This window comes from Podarcis melisellensis, assembly GCF_964234715.1.
Source record: "Podarcis melisellensis genome assembly, chromosome: 5".
Taxonomy (NCBI): Eukaryota; Metazoa; Chordata; class Lepidosauria; order Squamata; family Lacertidae; genus Podarcis; species Podarcis melisellensis.
In genome coordinates this window covers 19,880,410-19,903,723 of record NC_138537.1, presented here as the reverse complement: position 1 = coordinate 19,903,723, position 23,314 = coordinate 19,880,410, and the positions used below count along the sequence as shown (strand labels likewise).

The following is a 23,314-nucleotide window of genomic DNA, read 5'->3' as shown; positions in this document are numbered from 1 at the left end:
TTTTGAAGTGGTATATAAATTTAGTCTCTGTTTGATATCTACAAGGTCCCAGCTTTAGGACCTGGTGTAGGCTCTGATATGGCTTTATAGCACTGATATCCCCAAATCCTTATAATCCCATCCTGCTCTAGTTTTAGGACTGTAACACAAGTTATATTTTATGGAATAAAGTCAAACTTTATCAATGCTAACATTTTCTGAGAATCTCTCATTGCTATACCACCACTAGCAAAGCTATAAAACAGCAAAGTTCTAGCAGAAGACTGCTCAAAAAAACATGATTCAAACAGCAGCCAAGGGTGTTGAAGATTAAGAGAGGTACAGTAGAGGTTGCTGCTGCTACTGAGAGAGACAGGAAAAGATAAAGAATGGAGATTGGCTATATGAGTTAACATAGCTGCATTCCACATGCTGAGAAGGTCTGTGCTTGACATATACAGTATTAGCTATCATTACAGATTTGGATTAAAAGGTCTGTTGGTATGCCTAGGTCTAATTAAACTAATTAAATTAAAAATATATAAGCAAAAGCAGGGAATAATCCTGTTGATGTAATGGGGTTTTAATGTGCACTGCAGATGCCACCCGTGAAACTTTGCTTCCTTTCACACGCATTAAAAACAGACAGCACTGACATATTTTTCAATACTGTGAGACTTGCCTGATTAAAAGTAAAAGATACTAGCATGTGCCTTATCTGCATTCCAACAGTAAAATCTGCACTGCTTGAAAGCTACATGTATATTTACAGATATATAGGGTTTTATAACAATGGAGTGCAGATTTCAGATATCATTACCATCTCAATCAATAAATTAAGATGCCAATGAATATTAGATTGCTTTGGTTTATTTTATTTTTATTGGCAAAGGTGCTTTGGTTGCTACAGCTAGTTCCCATGAACCCATATTCAAACAGTATTTTCTGAATTAGGCCCTAGTAATTAACTGAAAGGTTGAGTTTTGAAAATGGAACATAAAGTAAGTTTTCTTGCCCTTTTATACCTTCCTTTGTTAACTAAGCTTCAACTTCTTTGCTTTTGTAATATGTGATATATATTCTACACAAGCTTCTATTACAGTGGTTTTAAAGAACCTCCAAATGTGCTGAAGAGATTTTGACTGTGATTCTCCCTTTCTGCTGTCTTTTAACTTATCCTCTCACAGCTCTTTCCAGCATGAGGAACAAATACAGAGCGCTGTTCTGCAGACTTGAAAGGGCACAAGAGGGGTAACATACATTTCAGGGCTGAACAAGGAAGCTGGAGTAGCCCCACAGTGATCTGTCTAGTAGCTGAAACAGGACTACGGTAGCAGGCAGAAGAAGCAGGTGGCGAGGACAAGAGAGGCAGTGGAGAAAGGGAAGGCAGGATATAAGGAAATTGTACAGTTCTATAAGTGGGAGTCTGGACCAAATAATTTATAAAAGAATATCAGTACAAATTCTACTAAAAATAGAAGTAGCAAATTAACAACAAGGCAAGAAAAAAATGCATTTTAAAAGCAGAGATGATAGTATTTGTGTGGGAGGAATTTTGAGTGGGAAAGATTGGGAGCTCATTCTTTACTATATTCCAACAAGACACCCAATAAGAGAAACCAATGAAACAGCCAGAAACACAGTATTTGGGAGGCAATGGTAGGGACAAATTCGAATGTTATGGTCCTCACAGAGAAGCTGGAAAGAAACCTCTTCAGCATGACGGAGCATTGGGGACATGTAATGAGTGACAGCATTTTGACTGGCCACAAATCTATGTATTGGGATGAGAGCATGCAAAGGCTGTGAAGAGTCAGAAGACAAGAATCAGGACTCAAGCTAGATTTAATATTCTCAAGTGACTTTCTTTATCCTTTAGATTTAAGAGTTGGGCAAATAGATTACTAAAATAGCATAATGTGTTATTATCTGAAAGGTAAACTAATTTATTAGTTTTTACTAGCTTACCTTCTAGCATGCCCGGGGGGGTGGGGGGCAACAAACCTGCTTCATTACCTAGGGCAATTCCAAATTGTGCTAACCCTGTGTATATGATCCAGTCAACATGAAGTGCTCTGAAGAGTGACTGGATCAATTACTGAGCACAAGCCTAATTCTCCATTTGGAATTTATGAGTCTTCAAAGTGCTTTAAGTTTGGATGGCTCATGCTCTAATATATTAAAACTGCAAGCATCTTCTAATTCTACTGTAACTGTAGTTTATTTTCCTCTCCTTTGGTCTTCTTCAATATATAAAAGGGTGGCGCTGTGGGTTACCACAGAGCCTAGGACTTGCCGATCAGAAGGTCGGTGGTTCGAATCCCTGCAATGGGATGAGCTCCCGTTGCTCGGTCCCTGCTCCTGCCAACCTAGCAGTTCGAAAGCACGTCAGAGTGCAAGTAGATAAATAGGTACTGCTCCGGTGGGAAGGTAAACAGCGTTACCGTGTGCTGCTCCGGTTCGCCAAAAGCAGCTTAGTTATGCTGGCCACATGACTCGGAAGCTGTACGCCGGCTCCCTCGGCCAATAAAGCGAGATGAGCGCCACAACCCCAGAATCGGTCATGACTGGACCTAACGGTCAGGCGTCTCTTTACCTTTACCTTTACCTTTATCTTAATATTGTACTATTAACACCACTATGCACTATAATTATTCATAGTAACATAATTAATTTTTGTCACAAGCACTTTAAAAAAAGTTTTTATCTATTACAGGCTGTACAGGAAATAGAATATATATATATATATATATATATAATTCAATTCCTGACCTCCCCCCCCAAAAAAAAACTGTTACAGAAGTACATTGATGAAGAATACTATTGAATTCACTCTATAATAAAAATACAGTCTTTAGACGAATGTATCTGTTCATAATCTACCATGTGTTATAGGTCAAAATCCATGTTACTTTGTATAAGCCTATGAAATATAATATAACTTTTTTTAAAAAAGTTGCCTTTCCTTCCGTTCTTGCCTATCCTATCCTTCTTTGGTCTCTCAGTCCATTTGTCCTTTAGGCCTAAGTCTCATATTTAAGTGATGAGCATTTTAATAAGAAATCAGAAAAACTGTGTTTGAAATTAAAATACTTCTGAATACATTCACCAACTTCTGCTAAAATTATTTTTATAATGCATTTCAAAAATACACAAATACATCTAAAATGTTAAAAATATCAGGTAAGAATAATATCCAGTATTGCTAGCTTGCTTGAACACATGAGACTTTTGTGTAATTTCAGAAGAAAGCAAGACCCTGCCAGGAATAAGGCAAAAACATTCTATTAACTGTGTTGATAGAAAACGAAATGTCAACATGTACTGTTGGCTCATCTTGGGGGGTTTTCACAGCAAATGAGAAAACATGCTGCATTTATGATAGAAACTTCCTTCAAACAGTTGAAATCTCTTTGTCTTTTATTTCTGTGGTTAGAAATGTCTTTCATAGGCTAAGAGAATTTAGATATTTTGTTTGAGAAAGGAAGAGATAAAGGTCTGACATTTCACCAAACCCAGCTGCATGTGACTTCTTAATGTCAAGAGAGTGCAAGATCTAAATGTACAAAGGTAAAGAAGAGTTGGGTGTTTTCAATGAAACAGAAAATGAACACAAAATATTTTGCTGAAAAGTACTTAAAAGTGCATATTTAAACTACATTAGCTCCAAATCACAGTGAAATATCCTCAGTTATGTTTTATTCTATTTGTTTGTAAAAATAATAAAACTGCCTTTCAGAGTACACTGCACTCACAAGTTGGTGTACAAAATTACATTAACAAAATAGACTATATAAATCACAGATTAAACCACGCTATAGACCTTTTATAAACAGCAGAAACAATGAATGAAAACACAGCAGTTAAGTAAATACAGATCAAAATAAAAACAGCTAAAGCGCTTTCTTAAACATTCTAAGCTCAGTATAACTCTTGTGCTTAACAAAAAGAGAGAGGTATGAACAGATGTGCTGGAATGTGGATGAGGATGCACATTCCAGTGAGAGTATTGCTCCACACTCAGATATGCATATTCCAATGCATATATGGATGCACATCTGATTTGTGGGTATCATTTTAAATTCATGCAAGTGATTCATGCATGAAAGCCTTCTTAATTGGTTCATCTACTAAGAGAAAAGATGATTAATCAATAAATGTTCCCTTTACATAAGAATATAGTAAGAAACCTGCTGGATTAGACCAAAGGCCCATTTAGTCCAGTGGTCAGCTAGATGTGTGCAACAGCAGACTCCCCACTTGTAATTCCCAGCAACTGATATACAGAGGCATACTGCCTCCGACAGTAGTAGTGGAACATAGCCATCAGGGCTAGAAGCCAGTGCAGTCTTACACTCCATGGATTTGTCTGGCTGGGACAGTGGCGTAGCGTGGGGGGTGCAGGGGGGGCCGGCCGCACCGGGCGCAACATCTGGGGGTTAGGGTTAGGGGGCGCAAATCCACGGGTTAGGGGGCGCAAATCCATGGGTTAGGGGGCGCAAATTACAGTGGTGCCCTGCAAGACGAATGCCTCGCAAGACGAAAAACCCGCTAGACGAAAGGGTTTTCCGTTTTTCGATGTGCTTCGCAAAACGAATTTCCCTATGGGCTTGCTTCGCAAGATAAAAATGTCTTGCGAGTCTTGCGATTTTTTTCGCTCCCCCCCTTTTTCTAAGCCGCTAAGCCTTTAATAGCCGCTAAGCCGCTAAACCGCTAATAGGGTTGCTTCGCAAGACGAAAAAACCGCTAGACGAAGAGACTTGCGGAACGGATTATTTTTGTCTTGCGAGGCACCACTGTACTTGCCTTGCCCCGGGTGCTGACAACCCACGCTACGCCACTGGGCTGGGAAGCTACCACTGTAGTGTTCCTACAAGTGGTAGCCAGCATAGGAACACCTCTTATTGGGCATTGGGAATGGGGAGAGGCAGCAAGGGGTGCAGCAATTTGTCATGTCCTGAGTATGGAGAGATAAGGCCCTGGAAAATGGAGTCTATTACCATCATATTAAAGGAGGGACAGGCAGATGATGCTTGTCATGCCCTCCATTCCAACTTCCAGGAGTGCCAGCTTGGCCCTGTGACCATGGGTGCCTGGGGTTGTGGATGCCATGCAGCGTGCATGCCCCTGGCACCAAAATTTGTGGGTGTCCGGCCTCTTCATGGGGAATTTTGTGGATGCTTGGGCACCCAGGGCCCCAGGGAGTTGGCGCCTATGCCAGTAAATCCTAGTGGGACCTGGGTAGCCATGCTCATTAGTCCTCCCACATGTCAGTCAAATAAAAAGTCATGTCAGTCCACAATAAAACTTGGCTCATCCACAACTTGACATCTTGTGTGTATTACCAAGATCTGGGTGGGCAAGCAGGGTGGTCCTGATCTCACAATTTCACATCACCCCCAAAGGCACACTCCTCCATTGTCTTGTGAGACAGACAGATGCGAACAACAATTTGTGGTACAGGGCTATTAAAGAACCAACTAATTCTTCTGGGAATGTAGGAATATATATATATATATATATATATATATATATATATATATATATATATATATATATATATATATATAAAAATATAAATATATATATATATATTTTGCAGTTACATAGAAGGATATAAAACACCTTACCTTGTTGTGCTAAAGTTGATCTCAGCATTCCACTCTTAGACCATATTTTGACTTGTCCATCTTCACCAACTAGAACAAAGGAACATTTAGCAATGACCTTGCAAATGACTGAATTAAAATTCTCAATTTTAACACTCAGAATTTTTAACATTGTATTAAGTTAACTACACTGAAAAAACAAATTTAGCATACAGTACAATAAAAATTTCCTAACATTTTCTGAGGAATCACATGCCACATCATCTCATTCATCTGGAATTCCTATGCCACTCCAAAATAACCATAATAAATCATGCTCCAATGCAGTATGTCAGTGGTTGGGGGTGGGTCATAACAGGAGGCTTCAAATGACTGGAAGAAGTGATGTAATAGCCAGTGATTTTCATGTAGGAGGTGATAGAATGAGCTTGACCCTGTTTGTCCCCAAGAACTTGGAAATATATAGAATGGGAACAGATGCACACTCTACATTATAAAACTATGCTTCCTCGGAGGGTGGCTATTTCAGGGCACTGAGATTAAATGACACAGGTGGTGTGGGCCCAAAGGTTTTCTAAATCTGCTAACATTGCAATAAGTAAGGCTGGGGAACAGGGAGGTTAGCCTGTTCTCCTTCTTCCTCCAAGTGAGGGCAGAACATGCAAAATAGGAGGGGATTTAACAAGACATCCAGATGCATAAAGAAATGGAAGCATCAGGTAAGAATTTATACTGAGATAAACATTGATCATTAATTAATTAATTTTTTGGTTGGACCTAAGAAAGATATTACTCTACTGCTACTTTTGGGTTGTTTTTCTAATGGACTAACAAGACTACCTGCTATTACTGTATATTGGCATTAAAGTATTTCATTGTTATAGGCAGATATTTGACAGTGAACAGAAAACAGCTATTCATGGCTGGCCCAAAGTGTTTTGTTACATCACAAAAATTATAATTTTGCCTATATGCTTTTTTGTGTCTTATTGTCTACACAATAAATGACCAAGAATAGAGCAGGATACTATTCCTTATTTTTTTTCTAAAATGATTGTCACAGTGTTGTGCTACATATTAGTTCATCTATACTAAATACTATCCTGATTCCTGGGTCCCATCATTAACAGATTAGAATCTTTATTGCACCCATTTGCAAACATTCAAAAGTGATTAAAGCCAAACATGTAAATGTTAACCATTTGCAAATATAACATCCTACGAAGGGTCTGCAATGCAGGAATCTCAACTATAGCATCCAAGACAGATGGCCATCCAACCTCTGCTTAAAATTTCCAAGGAAGGAGAGTCTACAACCTCCCATTCCACTGTCAAAGAGTAGGAGATAACATCCCACAAATAAGCTCCTAAGCTGTTGATATGTGCCTTCATCTTTGTACAGTTATGGTGCATCTCCTTTCCACAGGAGGGTGGGGTGGCCCCCTCTTTGCTTTTACTAGCAAGCAAAGATTATTGTGTTCTGTGTGTTGCGCTGTGACAGGGTCTTCGAAAAGCAGGTGTCCTTTTATGTGTGTGCTTTTACATGTGTTTAATGGTTTTTGGTGTTATTTTTAATAGGGTAACATTATTTTATTTATATATATATATAGTGTTTTTAGTTGTATCTATTTTAATTCATGCTGGGAGCTGCCTTGAGTCCTGCACTGGGAGAAAGGTGGGATACAATACAAAAATAAATGATCGTGGAATTTTGTCACTCTGTGCAATTGCTTCTGTTGCTGGTATGCTTGGGCCAGCCCTATAGCTACTTACTAAATTGTTGAGGCTGGTTAAAACAGTATCAGCAGACTTGACTATCTCTCTCCTTACTCCTAACTCTGCCTTATTTTCACTCATATAAACACAAGAATTAAATGACAAGCAGTTGCTGTGCATTTATCATGGTGTTGCTTCAAAAGTTTGCTTAACAACTTATTGAACTTTATAGGAGTTGAAACTACTCACATGTGATGCAGCCTTTGGCTATAGGAGATATTGATTAACAATCATTTATTACTTTTGCAATCCTAGGACTGTGGATGGAGAGGACAATGTGCCTCTGAATAATAGTTGCTAGGAATCTAAAGTGGGGAGAGTGATGTTGTGCTTGCTGGCTTTCCATAGTCATTTGGTTGGCCACTATGAGACCAGGATGCTGAACAAGATGGTCATTTGGTCTGATCTAGAAATGCTTTAATCTTCTTGTGTTCAATAAGAAAAAATATCAATCTAACCCCTCTCAATATTCAGTAGACATTTAGTATGTTTTCAGTCATGTTAATTTTGTCACTAGATTTCAGGAAAGTACATGTTCTTTTCTATGAATGTTATACTTCACTTTTGAAGACAGTTCTCCTTCATAACATTTTTACAAAAATATCCTCTTACCTGTAACAAGTGCTGTTCCCTCATAATTCCATCTCCCTGCAAGTACAGCTCCACAGTGGGCTTCTACACTTTTTTCAACTCTTCCAGTCTTGGAAATCAAATGGAACTTGCCTACACAAATTTGACATTGTAATGTTAGAAATCAAATATATACAAGAAGGTTCTCATCATAGCTGTGACACTGGTTAAAATAAACAATTATCTGACAAACGTCACTTGATTCTTCTAAACCTTTTTCTAATTCCTTGACTAGCCAATTAGTGATCATCCCATAGCCCAACAAATAAGCAAATTCTTCAGTTAATAATCCTTCCTATTAATCTCAAATATACCAGAAGTGAAAACTTTTTGTAGAATTAGACATTTACATCCCACTGAAATCAATGGGACAACAACTTAAGTTCCACTAACAACAGTTAACTTTAGCTGGATTAGTACCTCTATATTGGTAAACAGTTATGTATCTTCCTATACATTACCCAACTTCAAGGAACCCTTTCCCCATTATTTCTTCATCCTGCTATAGGCTAGTTTTTCTTAGTTTTGCAAAAGCAGATATAATCCTGAATGCAATGATAGGCCTGTGATAATTCGATCCAAACAAGAAAGTATTTTTAGAAAATTGAAACATTAGTTGTTTTAAGAAAATCCTGCAGTGCTGGCCTCTCCCTGATCAAATTGATCAGGTCACAGCTACCATCTGTGATGTCATGGCACTCAGTCCCAGTTTTGCTGGAGAGTCTTGCCCCTCAAGCTAAAGAACAGTTCACCTCTCATCAATAAAGCCTCTCCTCCTCCCAGAGGGGAGGAGTTGTGAGCAGGAGGCATTTCACATGTTTAGCAGGGGGCGTAATGCCCCCTGCTTTGCTGTCCTTGCGCCGCACCCCCTGGCAGCCATCCAATCGGGCAGAGGCTTGGGGGCGGGGTTTAGCTGCTCAAAATGCAGCCACACCAATGCTTCCATCTCATTGTGATATGTGAGTTTCTGGGAAAACCTCTCATCTCCCACTGAGAGCAGCACTTTTCAGCCAAACTAAAGATGGAATATGCTCATATGCTATCATCATCACCTACATCTATAGCAGCTTTCTCCAATCTGTCTCCCATCAGATGTTTTGGACTACAACTTTCATCAGTCCCTGCCACCATGGTGTACAGTCCCAGATGATGGGAATTATAGTCCAAAACATACAGGGTATCAGGTTGTGGAAGCCAGATCTAGAGAAAGGTTAGTTGTGGCACATTTGAATGACATCTTATAGTCATTCTGAATTCCAGTAGAGTGGGGATAGATATAAGATGGTCAATTCATTAATTGTTGTTTGCGGCATATATCAGATACAGAAATCTATACTGGTGGAAAATGTTCGTACAAGAAAAAATTTATTTCGTGAACCAGAAAGACTGAAGTTACAGCATTCTATTATGGAACAGTGCCTTAAGATTTGAAGGTAAAAAACATGTTGGGCAAGTGACCAAGACTGAAAAGATGGATTCAGAGCAGAGACATTCAAACTGTGAAAGACAGCTAACTGATCTTCTCACAAATCCACTGTCAGCGAACAGATCATAAGCAGAGAGTTATCTTGCAGCCTCATACAGTTTAGGAGTCACTTGATGGGTGACACTGGCCATGAAGACAATTTTAAAATAAAATAAAATCAGATGCTCAAAAACTCATTTGGTGTCTGTTGGCATGAGTGGACATATCAAGATTTTTTGAAAAACTTTACTGTTATAGGCGGCATAGAAAAGTGAAAGCTTTGACCATATGCTTTATTCATAATATAGTTTGGAACAGAATGTGAAGGGTCTCAGTTTCAGCCTTACATTAATTCTCAGTTTTATAAAATACTGCTCCTTTCTTCCTGTTTTTATTATTTAATGAAACCATAAACTGTTCTCAAAGTTGAAGCTGTTTTGCAGTTCTGGAAGGCATTCAAATAAGAGATTAGAGGCCTATTCAAGTACAGCATGTACAGAACCATGTCTGTTATATTCATTTGCTACCACAGACCTCTTAAATATTCTGCTCTGATTTTAATGATTAGTCATCAGTATAACGAAAACTAGTAGAAAAAGAGCCAACATAATTTTAAAGGAACCATTACAGATTGTATTAGATGAATAATTAAAGTGGTAACATAAACATATTTCATATGGGAAGGCAGATTGTAATTCCACCAAATAGATCTTTACATACAAACTAAACAAACGAAAAGTTATTAATCAGAAAGAAAACATGCTATAAACAAAAAGGAGAAAGGTTATTGTATATAGCAGATAACTGAAGCTCAGCTTTTAACGTATGGCGTTATATGTAGAATATGTAAGTGCTGGATTCTAGATAGAGATAATAGTTCTAAACAGAATTTTAGAAAGCTGAAGAATTATAAAGATGCTAGCAGATACCTGTTATAAATGTCAGTTCTTATAATCCTGCCTATCAGGCATTTCTTGTTGGCAGCAATTCCCTTTGAGGGCATAGTAGTCCTGTGTAATAAGGGCATCATGACCCCTCTGACTACCTTTGGCTTAGCTCCTGGGATTTTAGAATCTGAATTCCAAGTTCTACGGGCATTCTTATAAACTAACCAAAGGGGTTTTCATAGCATTTTGGTTGAGTGGTAGAAGATCCTTTCATACAAAATGGTGGACAACATCTGCTGCTCAAAATATATCTATTGAGACTTGCTGAACCAGCTAAAAGGAGCATGATGACATTTTAAACAACTACGCTGCTCAAGTATCCTTGAATATGCTGCTGGGATTGTAGAGAAGCACTGAGCCCATCCTCACCTGGGATCCAGTTTGCACCCTTATGGAGGGGCAAAAGAGAGAAAGCTTCAGGACTATCCCATATTTATAACAGCCTGTTTAAAAGGGCTTTTCACTTTCACTACCTCACCTAATGTGTTACTGAATCCCCTTCATGGAATGATGCCAACAGCAGTGTTGACTTTGAAAAAAGAGATCTGGGAACATACTAAAACGGAAAATCTGCTATTCTGGCTCATCTTACAGGCATACACAAGGAGGCACAATCATCAGGGGGACATTCAAAGTTCAGGTCTCACACACTCCTGTTGCATAAATGATTTGCCAATGCTTATGTATAAATACTAATTTTAGATTCTGAATGTTATGAACTAAGACTAGTTGCTAGTTGGCAGGGTAAAAAGGGAACTTTTATTGTAATCCATATGGATTTTAGAGTCTTTCTTTTGGTTTTGGTTTAACCTTACTTAGTACAATCTTGCATGTGTCAAATCTTGGAACCCTGTTCCTTTATTGTCACAACTTAGTGCTTTGTCAATGGGCAGTGACTCTGACAAAATTAGGGAATGGTCTGGACCACAAACCTAAAGTCCCATTTAGAAACCTGAGTGACTTTTGATAAGAATAACTGGAGAAAACCTTTTGGACGTTTTGTGTGGAAGGGGAAATTATCACTATTCTCTCATACCCCCTTATGAAACGGATATTAGCATATGTCAGAGAACTAATGCTAATTAGTTCTCCTTCTCCTCCTAGTGAGAATGGTGCCAAGTATGTAAAAGTGTTTCAGTAACTTGCATTGAGCCATTTGTATATGCTTTCCCAGACACCCAACATAGCACTAAGGCAATCCTTCAATCAGTGCAAGGATTTCTGATTGTGCAATGCAGCATTCTCCCTATCTCCTTTGTCCTAAATCTGCTCTAGAGGTTCTTAAAACCCTACATATTTGGGCATGTGGTGAGAGTCCCATTGTGCAAGTGGAAATCTTTGCACTGACAAATGCCCTCTGTACGTGAAGTTAGTTGTAGAGAAGCATCATGAGCCAAATCTACTTTGAAGTGGCCCATTCGGTATTTGTTTTCATGTTTACCATATTCTTACTGTATCTTATAAATGATAACGAAACTCCCATGTAATGCTGACTATGGCTTACTGCAAATGAGCAAACACATGGGCTGCTAGAGAGGAGATTGTGGCTACTTTGCTCCTCCCCTTTTTTCTTTTGCTACTGCTCTGTGCTTGAGTTAAACTGCAGTTTGGCTCAGCTAACTGTCTGAAGCAGGGCTCAGGGTTTATCTCTCCCAGACAATCCACAAGTTGTAAACCATAGGATAAACCTTGGTTCCAGCTTGTGGTTTGTCTGGAGAGAGCTAAACTACAAGCTCGGGTCTGGACAATAAGCCAAACCACAGCTCAGCTCAGTGGAGCAGAAAACATCCAGGGAGGAGCAAAGTGCTACAATCTCCTCTTTGGAACCCCACGTTTGTAGTAAGTCATGGTTTGGCTTAACATTATGTGGGAGCTGGGCAACTGTAAACATTTCAGCAAGGAAACAGCTTTTTTCTCTTTAATGAAAAAACAGAGGGAAAATGTAACCCACACTGAGCCTCTGAGATAGAGCAGGATAAAGTGAAGATCCTCACTTTGTTTTGTTTTGTGATTACATTTTTATGCTTGTTATTTTATCACCTGTCTCCTCAAAATATAATGGGATAAAAAATAAATATGGATATTTCCCATTTTGTAGCAATGTTTTCCAAGAATAGTTCACATATGTAAGATATTGGGCTATTATGGTGCCAAGCACCATAAAAGCCTTTCTATGAAATCCTATATCATGTATAGGTTACCAGTGTGGTTGGTCTTAAATGTGACAATCACAGATGATTAACTCAGCAAATCTAGGAATTCTATACTACAGCTTTGTTTTTCAGAAGATGTGTTACTCTTGTTAATCTATGAATTATAGCAGCTGTCTACTTAGATATACTTCAAGACATAATGGTCCCTCTATTACATATGTGGTAAAATAAAGGTCTCAGTGGGCACTTTCTAGTTTTTACACTGCTATTAAAAAATCTAAGATGCATTCATAAAACACAGGGAACTCAGGGGAATTCTGGTTTGCAATATTAATACCATAAATAAGATTAAAATTGGTGTACTATCATGTAAGAGGGATTCTCTTGGTTACATTCATACAGAACCAATTTGTAGGATTTTGATTGATGGCATAGGAATGCTCTGAGAAACACATTAGTGGAATATAATGTCTATATATACATAACAGTTGCATTGTTCTCTTTTCAGTGGACATAATATGTTTCTTTAAAAATGTCTTTATCAATCTTCATGTTGTAGATGCAAAGGAAAATGAAAAAAGTCCTGTCCTGTCAGTGTAATAACGTAAAACAACTTAGGCTCAGGATGACAACAATGGTAGCTTGTTCATTTATAGAATCATAGAATCATAGAGTTGGAAGAGACCACAAGGGCCATCGAGTCCAACCCCCTGCCAAGCAGGAAACACCATCAGAGCACTCCTGACATATGGTTGTCAAGCCTCTGCTTAAAGACCTCCAAAGAAGGAGACTCCACCACACTCCTTGGCAGCAAATTCCTCTGTTGAACAGCTCTTACTATCAGGAAGTTCTTCCTAATGTTTAGGTGGAATCTTCTTTCTTGTAGTTTGGATCCATTGCTCCGTGTCCGCTTCTCTGGAGCAGCAGAAAACAACCTTTCTCCCTCCTCAATGTGACATCCTTTTATATATTTGAACATGGCTATCATATCACCCCTTAACCTCCTCTTCTCCAGGCTAAACATGCCCAGCTCCCTTAGCCGTTCCTCATAAGGCATTGTTTCCAGGCCTTTGACCATTTGGTTCATTTGCTGTCTAAGTGTGTGTGTGTGTGTGTGTGTGTGTGTGTGTGTGTGTTAGGTTAACAAAATAAAACTATTTGGCTTTAAAGAGATGTTTTATCTTTTGAGTTTTGCAAGTTGAGTACATTTCCCCCTTATGCCTTTGATATTGTCAGGATTTTTAAAAAAATACTATAAGTGTGCATTTTTAAATCTTCAGCCATAATCATATCAAACAGATTGTTGTATGTATAATACATTCTATTTTAAAGTATACACAAACATATACAGCTACTTACATTAGAGAAAAACTTGTTGTCATTTGCCATAAACAACAACGTCCACTGTTTGCTTCGAAATAAGTCAATTTACTTCAATAAATGTCTATATGAATGCATCTTCTACCTCTCCACATCAGAACCAGTGAAGGCGGTGAAGGTCCTCCATCTAGAGGCAGATGGAGGACGGATGGCAGATAACAGATTGAGGTTGAACCTTGACAAGATAGAAGTACTGTTTTTGGGCGGGACTTAAATAGGGTAACTGTGCCCCTGAAGGACCAGATGCACAACCTGGGAGTCATTTTGGACTCTCAGCTGTCTATGGAGGTGCAGGTCAATTCTATGTCCAGGGCAGCTGTCTACCAGCTCCATCTGGTATGCAGGCTGAGACCATACCTGCCTGCAGACTGTCTCGCCAGAGTGGTGCATGCTCTGCTTATCTCCCACTTGGACTACTGCAATGCGCTCTGTGTGGGGCTGCCTTTGAAGGTGATTCAGAAACTACAACTAATTCAGAATGCGGCAGCTAGACTGGTGACCGGGAGTGGCCACTGGGACCATATAACACTGGTTCTAAAGGATCTTCATTGGCCTCAGCCCAGACACTGAAGTCCTCCTCAGAGGGTCTTCTGCTGGTTCCCTCACTGTGAGAAGTGAAGTTACAGGGAACCAGGCAGAGGGCTTTTTCAGTAGTGACGCCGTCCCTATGGAACACTCTCCTTCAGATGTAAAGGAAATAAACAACTATCAGACATCTGAAGGCACTCCTGTATAAGGAAGTTTTTAATGTCTGATGCTTTATTATGTTTGATATATTCTGTAAGCCACACAGAATGGCTGGGGAAACCCAGCCAGATGGGTTGGGTGGTATTATTATTATTATTATTATTATTATTATTATTATTATTATTAAGTGGGTGCAATGAGATATGAGACAGTGCAGGACCCAATTTTTTATCCCTTATAAAGTGTGGGTGGGCAGATGATTTGAGGTGCAACATATGTCAGTGGGAGGGAACAGCTGGGCCTCCAACATACCTGCACATTTGATTTTTCTCTTGGGGTGCTTCCTGCTAGGTTTGGAGACCCTCAAGGAGAAATATCATTAGGGTAAAACATCTGAAGACAGGCTCTGGATTGAGAGGATGTGACCAATAGTGAGTCCAATGGTCAAGAAGGCGGTTTCTGCACATGCTATAGGGGGAAGTGAGGGGCAGATGGGGCTCATGAGCCTGGGGTGGTAGCCCATCTAGGAGAAGGAAAACTCTTGATTCTAAAGAAAGGGCTAAGGAGTAAACTCTACACATTTCTGGAGTGGAGTCCCTAAGACAGTTAGATGGCAGCTACAACAGCCAAGTTGGTTCCAAACAGATTGCTCTGCTTTCCCTTGGACCACATCAGAAAGGTCAAGAGGAGGGACTTGTTGTCTGGGCAGCCCAAGATTTCCATAAACACTGTCCAGGCTTGCGTCCCAGAGAAGTCACTTCGGTACTGTTAACACAGCAATTTGACTTCACCCCCAGAGGCCCACTCCATTGTCTTTCAAGACAGATGGATGCCAACAAAACACTGGCAGGTATCAAACAGCTGGTCTGCTGTCATTATGTCCATTTTCAGCCAACTGTCTTAAAGCATTCACTTTTTCTACTATGCAAAAGTAGCTTGCTGTTGTGCACTTCTCCAAAGCAAACAGATAGAAAATTATTGCTTATTTTCCAAGGGTTGTATCCAGCTTATAGTCAAAGTAGACCTACTGAAATCAATGAATTGAGCTAATGTATGTGCATTGATTTCAATGGATCTATACCGAGTATGAGTTAGTTGGATACAACTCTTCTGAATTACCCATTTAGCAGTCTTATTAATGTCACAATGGATGCAAAATCAAGAAAAAATGGCTAATAGGTTTGCTGACTATAAATGCTTTCTCCTTAAAAAAGATCCCTTTGAGAAAAAGTAAACAAATATGGATTAATTGGATTAAAGTGTCAAACTAATCAGTTACATTAATGCAAAGTGAAAGAAGGAAATTAAACTGAAGTTGGGGGTACAAAATAAGCTATGTTCTAGTACAACACACTATGTGGGGCTACCGCAAAGCATGTTCCAAAAAGAAAGCCAGATTGCTTTCTGGCATGCAGTTTGTTGACCATATTACACTAGGTTTTGTAACAACTGCACTGGTTTACAATTTGTTTCTGGGCACCATTCAAGGTGCTGGTTCTTAACTCTAAAGACCTAAATGGTTTGTTGCCAGAGTATCTGAAAGGCCACCTACCTTTAATTTAAGATCACCTTTGGCGGCTTCGCTATTTGTTGTACCAGCAAGAAAGCTAGATTGGTGGAAACATAGGACAGGGCTGTTGCTGTGGTAGTACATTGTCTATGGGACTTTTTGCTCTGCATGACTTTGGCTGGTTTTAAGTGAAATTACTTCCACATTTTAAAAAATTTAAATCACACTAATCTGCCATGGTATTGTTTCAAAGTTTTGAAGATAACTTTTTTCAAATTGTGGATAGTCTCAGTGGTTCTTTGGGGCCAAAAGGCAACTCAGTATTATAAATAAAATAAATTGCTTATCAAGACAGATACCTGATTTACAGTTAGAATAGATACCAGAAGAAAAAAAATCTCTTCTACTAGTCTTGACATCAGTCTCTGATATAGACAATTGTCCATGAGTGTCATAAGGAAAAATGTGTGCAGTATTCAATATAGCTCATGATTGCCATTATTCTTATTTGCACTAAAAGCAAGTGGAAAGGAACCATTTAATACAAACCACACCAGGACAACAGGGATTGCACGTAACATAGCATGTATGTGCATCTAGGCAGAGCCGATTCAGCTTACCAGAGCTACTCTGCATGTAGATCTAAATTTACCCTTTCCCCCACATCCATGCTACTGCTGATCTACACCTATGGTGTGCTCAAGGCAATTTCTGGATTGGACCAGATAAGATTTTGTTCTTAAAAGATACACCAGTTACAAAGCTGTAGCATTCTTACTTGAATTGCTTGCAACATCCCAACACTTTGATATGTTCTTTCAACTGCTACTGTAATTAAACTACTGTTTTCCTCTAGAGTGAAAACAAATCATCCCAAATACTTGCTTATGTCTGACCAGTGTATTTACAGCATAAGGTTAGAGCCCAATGTTTCAGTGCAAGGGAAAGCATGCACCTAGAGTACAAAATACTGTAAAGTTGTACAAAATCAAGGATCAGAGAAGGTGACACTTGAAAGGAGTCATAAAGTTAGTGATTAAAGATGGTGCATCATATTGCATGATAATCTCAGCAGAAACTGTAGACTCAAGAGCAGTGCCATTTAAATGACTGGACATTGCTAATTTAGGCCCATTAATTTCAAAGGAACTGCTCTAATTTATTTGACTACAACTTTGCATATTGACAAAATGAAATACTTTCAAAAGCATTGTACTCTAAAATAAGCTATATACATCTCCATGGTGACTTACCATCAGAACTTGTAAGTACAAAGTTCTCAGCGTGAGTTTGTCTCTTTCCACCAAAACTTTTGGGAAACCAGTGAAGATCGATGGGATAGATATCATCAGGAAGCTTCGCTACTTGTGTTGTCTCACCATTTAACAAGTTCCATTTAATAATTTGGTGATCATCACTGCATGAATAAAGATCGTCTGCTGTTGTCCAGCCTACACAACTAACCAATTCCTTATGTTTTAACAGAATTAAGGAATTTAAGAATATTGGTACAGTTAAATCCTCATACATATTGGCAAATACATTATTTTTTCTTCATTAAACTTTTTTGAAAACATGAATTACCATAAAATTATTTAAACAAAAAAGATGCAAGGGGTTGGTAAAGAGAGCTCAACAATTTTACATACCGATAATACTTTTTTTCTTACTTATATCTTCTTTACAGTATTTTGCTTTAAAGGGTTTTGAGATGAAGGAAGAGCTCAAAACGTCTATAGCAGTGTTTCTGAAAATTGGGTCTCCAGCTGTTGTTGGACTACAACTCCCATCATCTCCAGCTAGCGGCAGCAGTTTGAGAAACACTGGTCTATAGTGTGCACCTATAGGTTGTAACTGGTTTTGCAAGGCCTCTAGTTATTATACTATTAGACTTATACAAATCATGAAAATGATTAAGGTTTTTTGAGCACCAAGCTTTACCATCTCCTACAGAAAATCTTCCTAAAAAGGAAGGATAGTATGCTGATAGCAATAGGAGAGGTGTACCTGGCCTTAATACACCAGTCCAGGACTTTCAGGCATGAAATATGCAAAGGGATAGATTTTGACCATCTTTACAAGTGCTCTTAAAAACCAACAACTGGATCAAGTTCAAAAAGGATTAGAAAAATTGCATCTGCTGGTTGTCCAAGCAGTAGGAAACTTGGAATATCTTTGTGGTCCATATAAAGCTGGCTTAAAAATATGATGCTGGCTCTTAGGACTTAGAAATACAGTGGTACCTCTGGTTACGAACTTAATTCGTTCCGGAGGTCTGTTCTTAACCTGAAACTGTACTTAACCTGAGGTACCACTTTAGCTAATGCGGCCTCCCGCTGCCGCTTTCCTCTTTGTTTTTCCTTCGTTTGAAAAGGTCCATTATGATTAGCACTAACCAGGAATTACATGCAAACCATTATTTGAAACTATGTTTTGTAGGTAATCCAATTTAGTGCTTATTGGTTTGCCCAACTCAAGACACAGCAAACAATATTTTTTATTTTACAAGATTTATAGACTGCTTAATAAAAAAGGAATTAAATCGTTTACATAAAGTAGTATAAAGTGGAACCTCAGGTTGCGAACGTGATCCGTGTGGGAGGCACGTTCGCAACCCACAGTGCTGTGTCTGCGCACGCGTGGGTTGAGATTCGGCGCTTCTGCACATAGCGCCATTTAGTGCTTCTGCACATGCACCGAAAACTGGAAGTAACCCGTTCCGGTACTTCTGGGTTCGGCGCGCAACCCGAAATTGCGTAACCTGTAGGGTCTGTAACCCGAGGTACCACTGTACTAATTAACCAGAAAAGAGAGCAGTGAATATGTGAGCCCATTGTATGTTCTGGGTGGTTTGGAGGCTTAAAATATATTTTAATTCAACCCTTGATGTCTAGAGCAAAGCTTTCTGTGCTTTGTGAGCCAATGGTGTGCCACTCTTGTGCTGCATGGATCATATGTGTAGTACAAGGAACTTGAATATGGGGATACAGAAGTAAAATCAAATAGCTAGCACTAAAACTATTTACAATAACTTATCAACCAATAACCATTTGCATGTCTGAGCACCAGTGACTTTTCCTCACAGATTTAAAAGTTCCATGATAACATCAGTGCATGAACAGGAACTAGATTCTATATGGGCACTTCCTTTTCTTCCACACTTCAATGCAACAGATGCTGTTAAACTCTGCATAATTTCCCTAACTCAAGCAGAAGCAAATACATGGGCAGAAGGATTATTGCCCCTCCTCAAAAACTGTGCTATTTTCTCAAGGAATGTGAGAGTTCTGTTAGATAAGACCAAAAGCCTATCTAATCAACCATCCTGTTTCACAAAGTGGCCAACCAGATGCATCTGGGAAGGCAACAAGATGATTAGACTGACCAGCTCAATTGAGAACATTTACTTTAGCTGTGAACATGTTAATAGTAATTTGTATTTTACAAGTGGGGTGCCACAGTTCCTGATATATATATATTTTAATTCTCTTACACAGATGGGGTTATTCTAACAGCCCTTAAGATGCTGTTCAATGATAAGTCTTCTATCTTCCCTGGCTGCACAACAATATCAATATCCATTTGTTCAAAAACAGTAGGTCTGATGTTACTGCCTGAAACTGGACCGGTTTTCATGTCACAGTAAATGACAGTTAATGGGTTTTTGAGAATGTGCAAACCCTGTTTAACTCTTCTCCTAGGACAAGCAAGAGCAACACAGATAGCTGAGTGCTATCTGAATCAGGTATCATAGTTTGCTTTCCTTACAACCCTTGGCTGACAATCACTGTTTGTTTGGAACTAACGTGAAGTTGGTGAAGGTCCTGTGTGAGTGTCTGGAGGCGGTTGGAGGTTGGGTGGTGGCTAACAGATTGAAACTGAATCCTGACAAGACAAATACTGTTTTGGGGGGACAGGAGGCAGGCAGGTGTGGGGGACTCCCTGGTCCTGAATGGGGTAACTGTGTCCCTGAAGGACTAGGTGCGCAGCCTGGGGGTCATTTTGGACCCCCATAAAGGCACAGGTCAATTCTGTGTCCAGGGCAGGTGTGTATCAGCTCCATCTGGTACGCAGGCTGAGACCCTACCTGCCCGTAGACTGTCTCACCAGAGTGGTGCATGCTCTGGTTATCTCTTGCTTGGACTACTGAAATGCGCTCTATTTGGGGCTACCTTTGAAGGTGACCCAGAAACTAATCCAGAATGCGGCAGATAGACTGGTGACTGGGAGCGGCCGCCGAGACCACATAACGCCAGTCTTGAAATACCTACATTGGCTCCCAGTACGTTTCTGAGCACAATTCAAAGTCTTGGCACTGACCTTTAAAGCCCTAAACGGCCTTGGTCCAGTATACCTGAAGGAGCGTCTCCACCCCCATTGTTCTGCCTGGACACTGAGGTCCAGTGCCGAGGGCCCTCTGGCGGTTCCCTCGCTGCGAGAAGCCAAGTTACAGGGAACCAGGCAGAGTGCCTTCTCAGTGGTGGCACCTGCCCTGTGGAACGCCCTCCCAGCAGATGTCAAAAAGAAAAACAACTACAAGACTTTTAGAAGACATCTGAAGGCAGCCTTGTTTAGGGAAACTTTTAATGCTTAATAGACTATTGTATTTTAATATTCTGTTGGAAGCTTCCCAGAGTGGCTAGGGAAACCCAGCCAGATGGGCAGGGTATAAATAAAAAATTATTATTATATTATTATAAACAAATCACACTGATACCAGGTTTAGACATAACACTAAGCCAGGGATTGTGGTTTGCTGCTTGCATTCACACTAAGGGATCAAAGGCAGATTACCACAATATGTAAACTGGACCTTGTAGGACAAAGTGTATTGTCAAAAATTTTGTGTCTTTCTAACAGGGTTTGAGCTCTGAGAGATACAAAATTTTATTTTGATACATTTGTGATTTTTTTAAAAAAACCACATTGTTACAAGCACTGAGAAATATCAGAACATTGTAAGCTATGCCTATGACATAGGTTTGAGATGAACAAAGGATATGTTTTGGTTCCTTCAACAGAGATGTCTTTAATCTCATTATGATTTCTGTTACTGATCATCCAGTTGCTACATTGATAAAAAAATCTTCTTGGTTGCACAGTTAATACCTGTAAAACACATACAAAAAAGTAACCTGTACTAAAATATTAATACTCACATTTTAATCAATCATTAACTTCTCTGGCCCAAAGTGGTAATGCAATGTGCTACAGATTTATGCATAAAGATGAGGAAGTGTTTGTATTAACTTTGCAATATAGTCAGATACTTTGGAAAAGCTCTGGACCCATTCCTGGCAATAAAATGCCAAGTTACAAACAACTGTTGGAAGAAAAAATGTTTACAAAAGGTTCTGCAGAAATAATGGACTTTAGAGAACTTCTTCAATTGCCATAACTCCCATTAATGTAAATTAATGGACACTTTCTTATTCACAAGAGAATATGCCATTATGCACAACATATGCCCTCTAACCTCTTGGGATTCCAGCAACATAGATACTACAACCCACCAAGGAGTTACTATGCAAGGATTTAGCAACAGAAGCAGGCCTTGCAATGATTTGCAGTCTTTTGGTTCCTGGCAGTTGACTACACAATATTGGTTTTGAGCCTATTGTGCTTTATTGTTACTGATTTTGTTCTCAATCATTGGCAAAGCTTTAACTGATATTAACTGACCAGACAAAGTAACACCTAGGCAACACAATCCAATGCTTGTTTACTTAGAAGTAAGGCCTATTGACTTTAATGTGGCTTACTCTGATATAAGTGTGCAATGAATTGTAGCCTCAGAGTGAAATATAGGGTTCAAATTATAATGGACATATGGATTTTTTTCCCCTTGGGAATTTGAAAAGAATGGGGAAAACAGTTCTTTCATGATATTTTTAGTGCAGAAAAAGCCTCTAAGTACCTTCCACAATCCCAAAGCACCAATGTAGAATAAAATCCTAATTCCTTTTTTTTTTGAAAAAAGCATGTGCTGAAAAAAGCATGTGCTGAAACAGGGGGACAACCTGCTTTAGTTAACATCTTCCATTGGCTTCTATGAAATACTTTACTTTCTCTTATTGATGCTGATGCTCCAAATATGAGCAGAAATGGCCATGCGTAAAGTTGGCTTTGCCTATGATTCTAGGACCATTTCATCGACAAAGTAACCTCTGCAATCAACCAACCAACCAACCAACCAATCACTGCAGTATGGGAACCAGAAGATTTTGTTTCGAAGGCTACATCTGTACAACAGCAGCAGCAGCATCTTCCGAACCCCTTTTCTTTTCAGGGCTTTGAAAGCTGCTCCGAGTAAAACGGGATTAAAAATGAAGGGGAAAGCTGCATGTCAGGCTGTAGGCAGGCCTCCCTTACCCCCCCCCCCCGTAAAGTCCACTGTTGCTTTCTATCCCCGGGTTAATAACTCCCGAGAGCTTCAGTGGGGTCACCCCAAAGAAGCGAGAGAGAGGACTACAACCTGGGAGCCTGGAAAGTAATACGAGAAAGGCAGGCACCGTTGCGTACCTGGCTATAACACATTTTTGCAAAACCTGAGCATACTAAAGACCCCGGAGTTTTCGGCGGCCAGTCACTCGCTCAGGTCTCTGGACCTGACCATTTCCCATTCCCTCGCCCGCCCGCCTCACACCTGCTCCTTCCTCTTTTACCTGCGCAAGGTGAGCACCTAGTCCAAGCGCACAGCGCCGTACCTCTGAGAGGAACTCGGAGCGCTGGGGCCTCTGCTCCTTGTCTCCGCGCCCGCTTGCCAGTCAGGTATTCCCGCTCCAAGAGCCCTCAGAAGTTCGCCTTTCTGGCCAAAAGTACACCCTCCCTCCTCAGCGCTGTTGATGCCAACCGTGAGCGGGAAGCCGTTCGGTCTCTATAGCGACTTCCCGCGAGATTTTTCACTCCCCCCCCCGCCCGCGAGGTTTCGTTACCCTCTCCTTCCCACCTCAGACCCTCCCAGAGCGTGTGACGCCAGCCGTGACGTCAGGGGGCTGACCTGTCAAATTTGTATTAAATGCTTCAATATTTTAATATATCTATATACGTATAAAAATCAGTTTCTCGTTATTCCTCCGCTGTTACTGTATGCTTTATTGGATCTTTTTGCTAGGTGACCGATTCCGCCTGTCCGATTTTTCGCGGGAGGGGCTCGGCTCCTTTCCCCTTTTCGTTAC

At 39.8% G+C, this 23,314-nt stretch overlaps 1 protein-coding gene across 2 annotated transcripts in view; it reads right to left on the bottom strand.

Moving 5' to 3' along the window:
* Window positions 1-23,059, bottom strand: part of IFT80 (intraflagellar transport 80) — a 62,602-nt gene extending 39,543 nt beyond the window's left edge. The window contains exons 1-5 of one of the 2 annotated variants that reach the window (XM_081910943.1): window positions 22,802-23,059; window positions 21,144-21,245; window positions 17,390-17,616; window positions 7,977-8,087; window positions 5,610-5,678 (exon numbers count right to left, since the gene is read on the bottom strand). In XM_081910943.1, coding sequence (XP_081767069.1) covers window positions 5,610-5,678; window positions 7,977-8,087; window positions 17,390-17,616; window positions 21,144-21,175 — 439 coding nt within the window. In that variant the 5' untranslated portion in view covers window positions 21,176-21,245; window positions 22,802-23,059. The remainder of the gene's footprint in view (window positions 1-5,609; window positions 5,679-7,976; window positions 8,088-17,389; window positions 17,617-21,143; window positions 21,246-22,801) is intronic. The other variant, XM_081910944.1, reaches the window with a different exon arrangement.
* Between the last annotated feature and the right edge of the window lie 255 nt (window positions 23,060-23,314).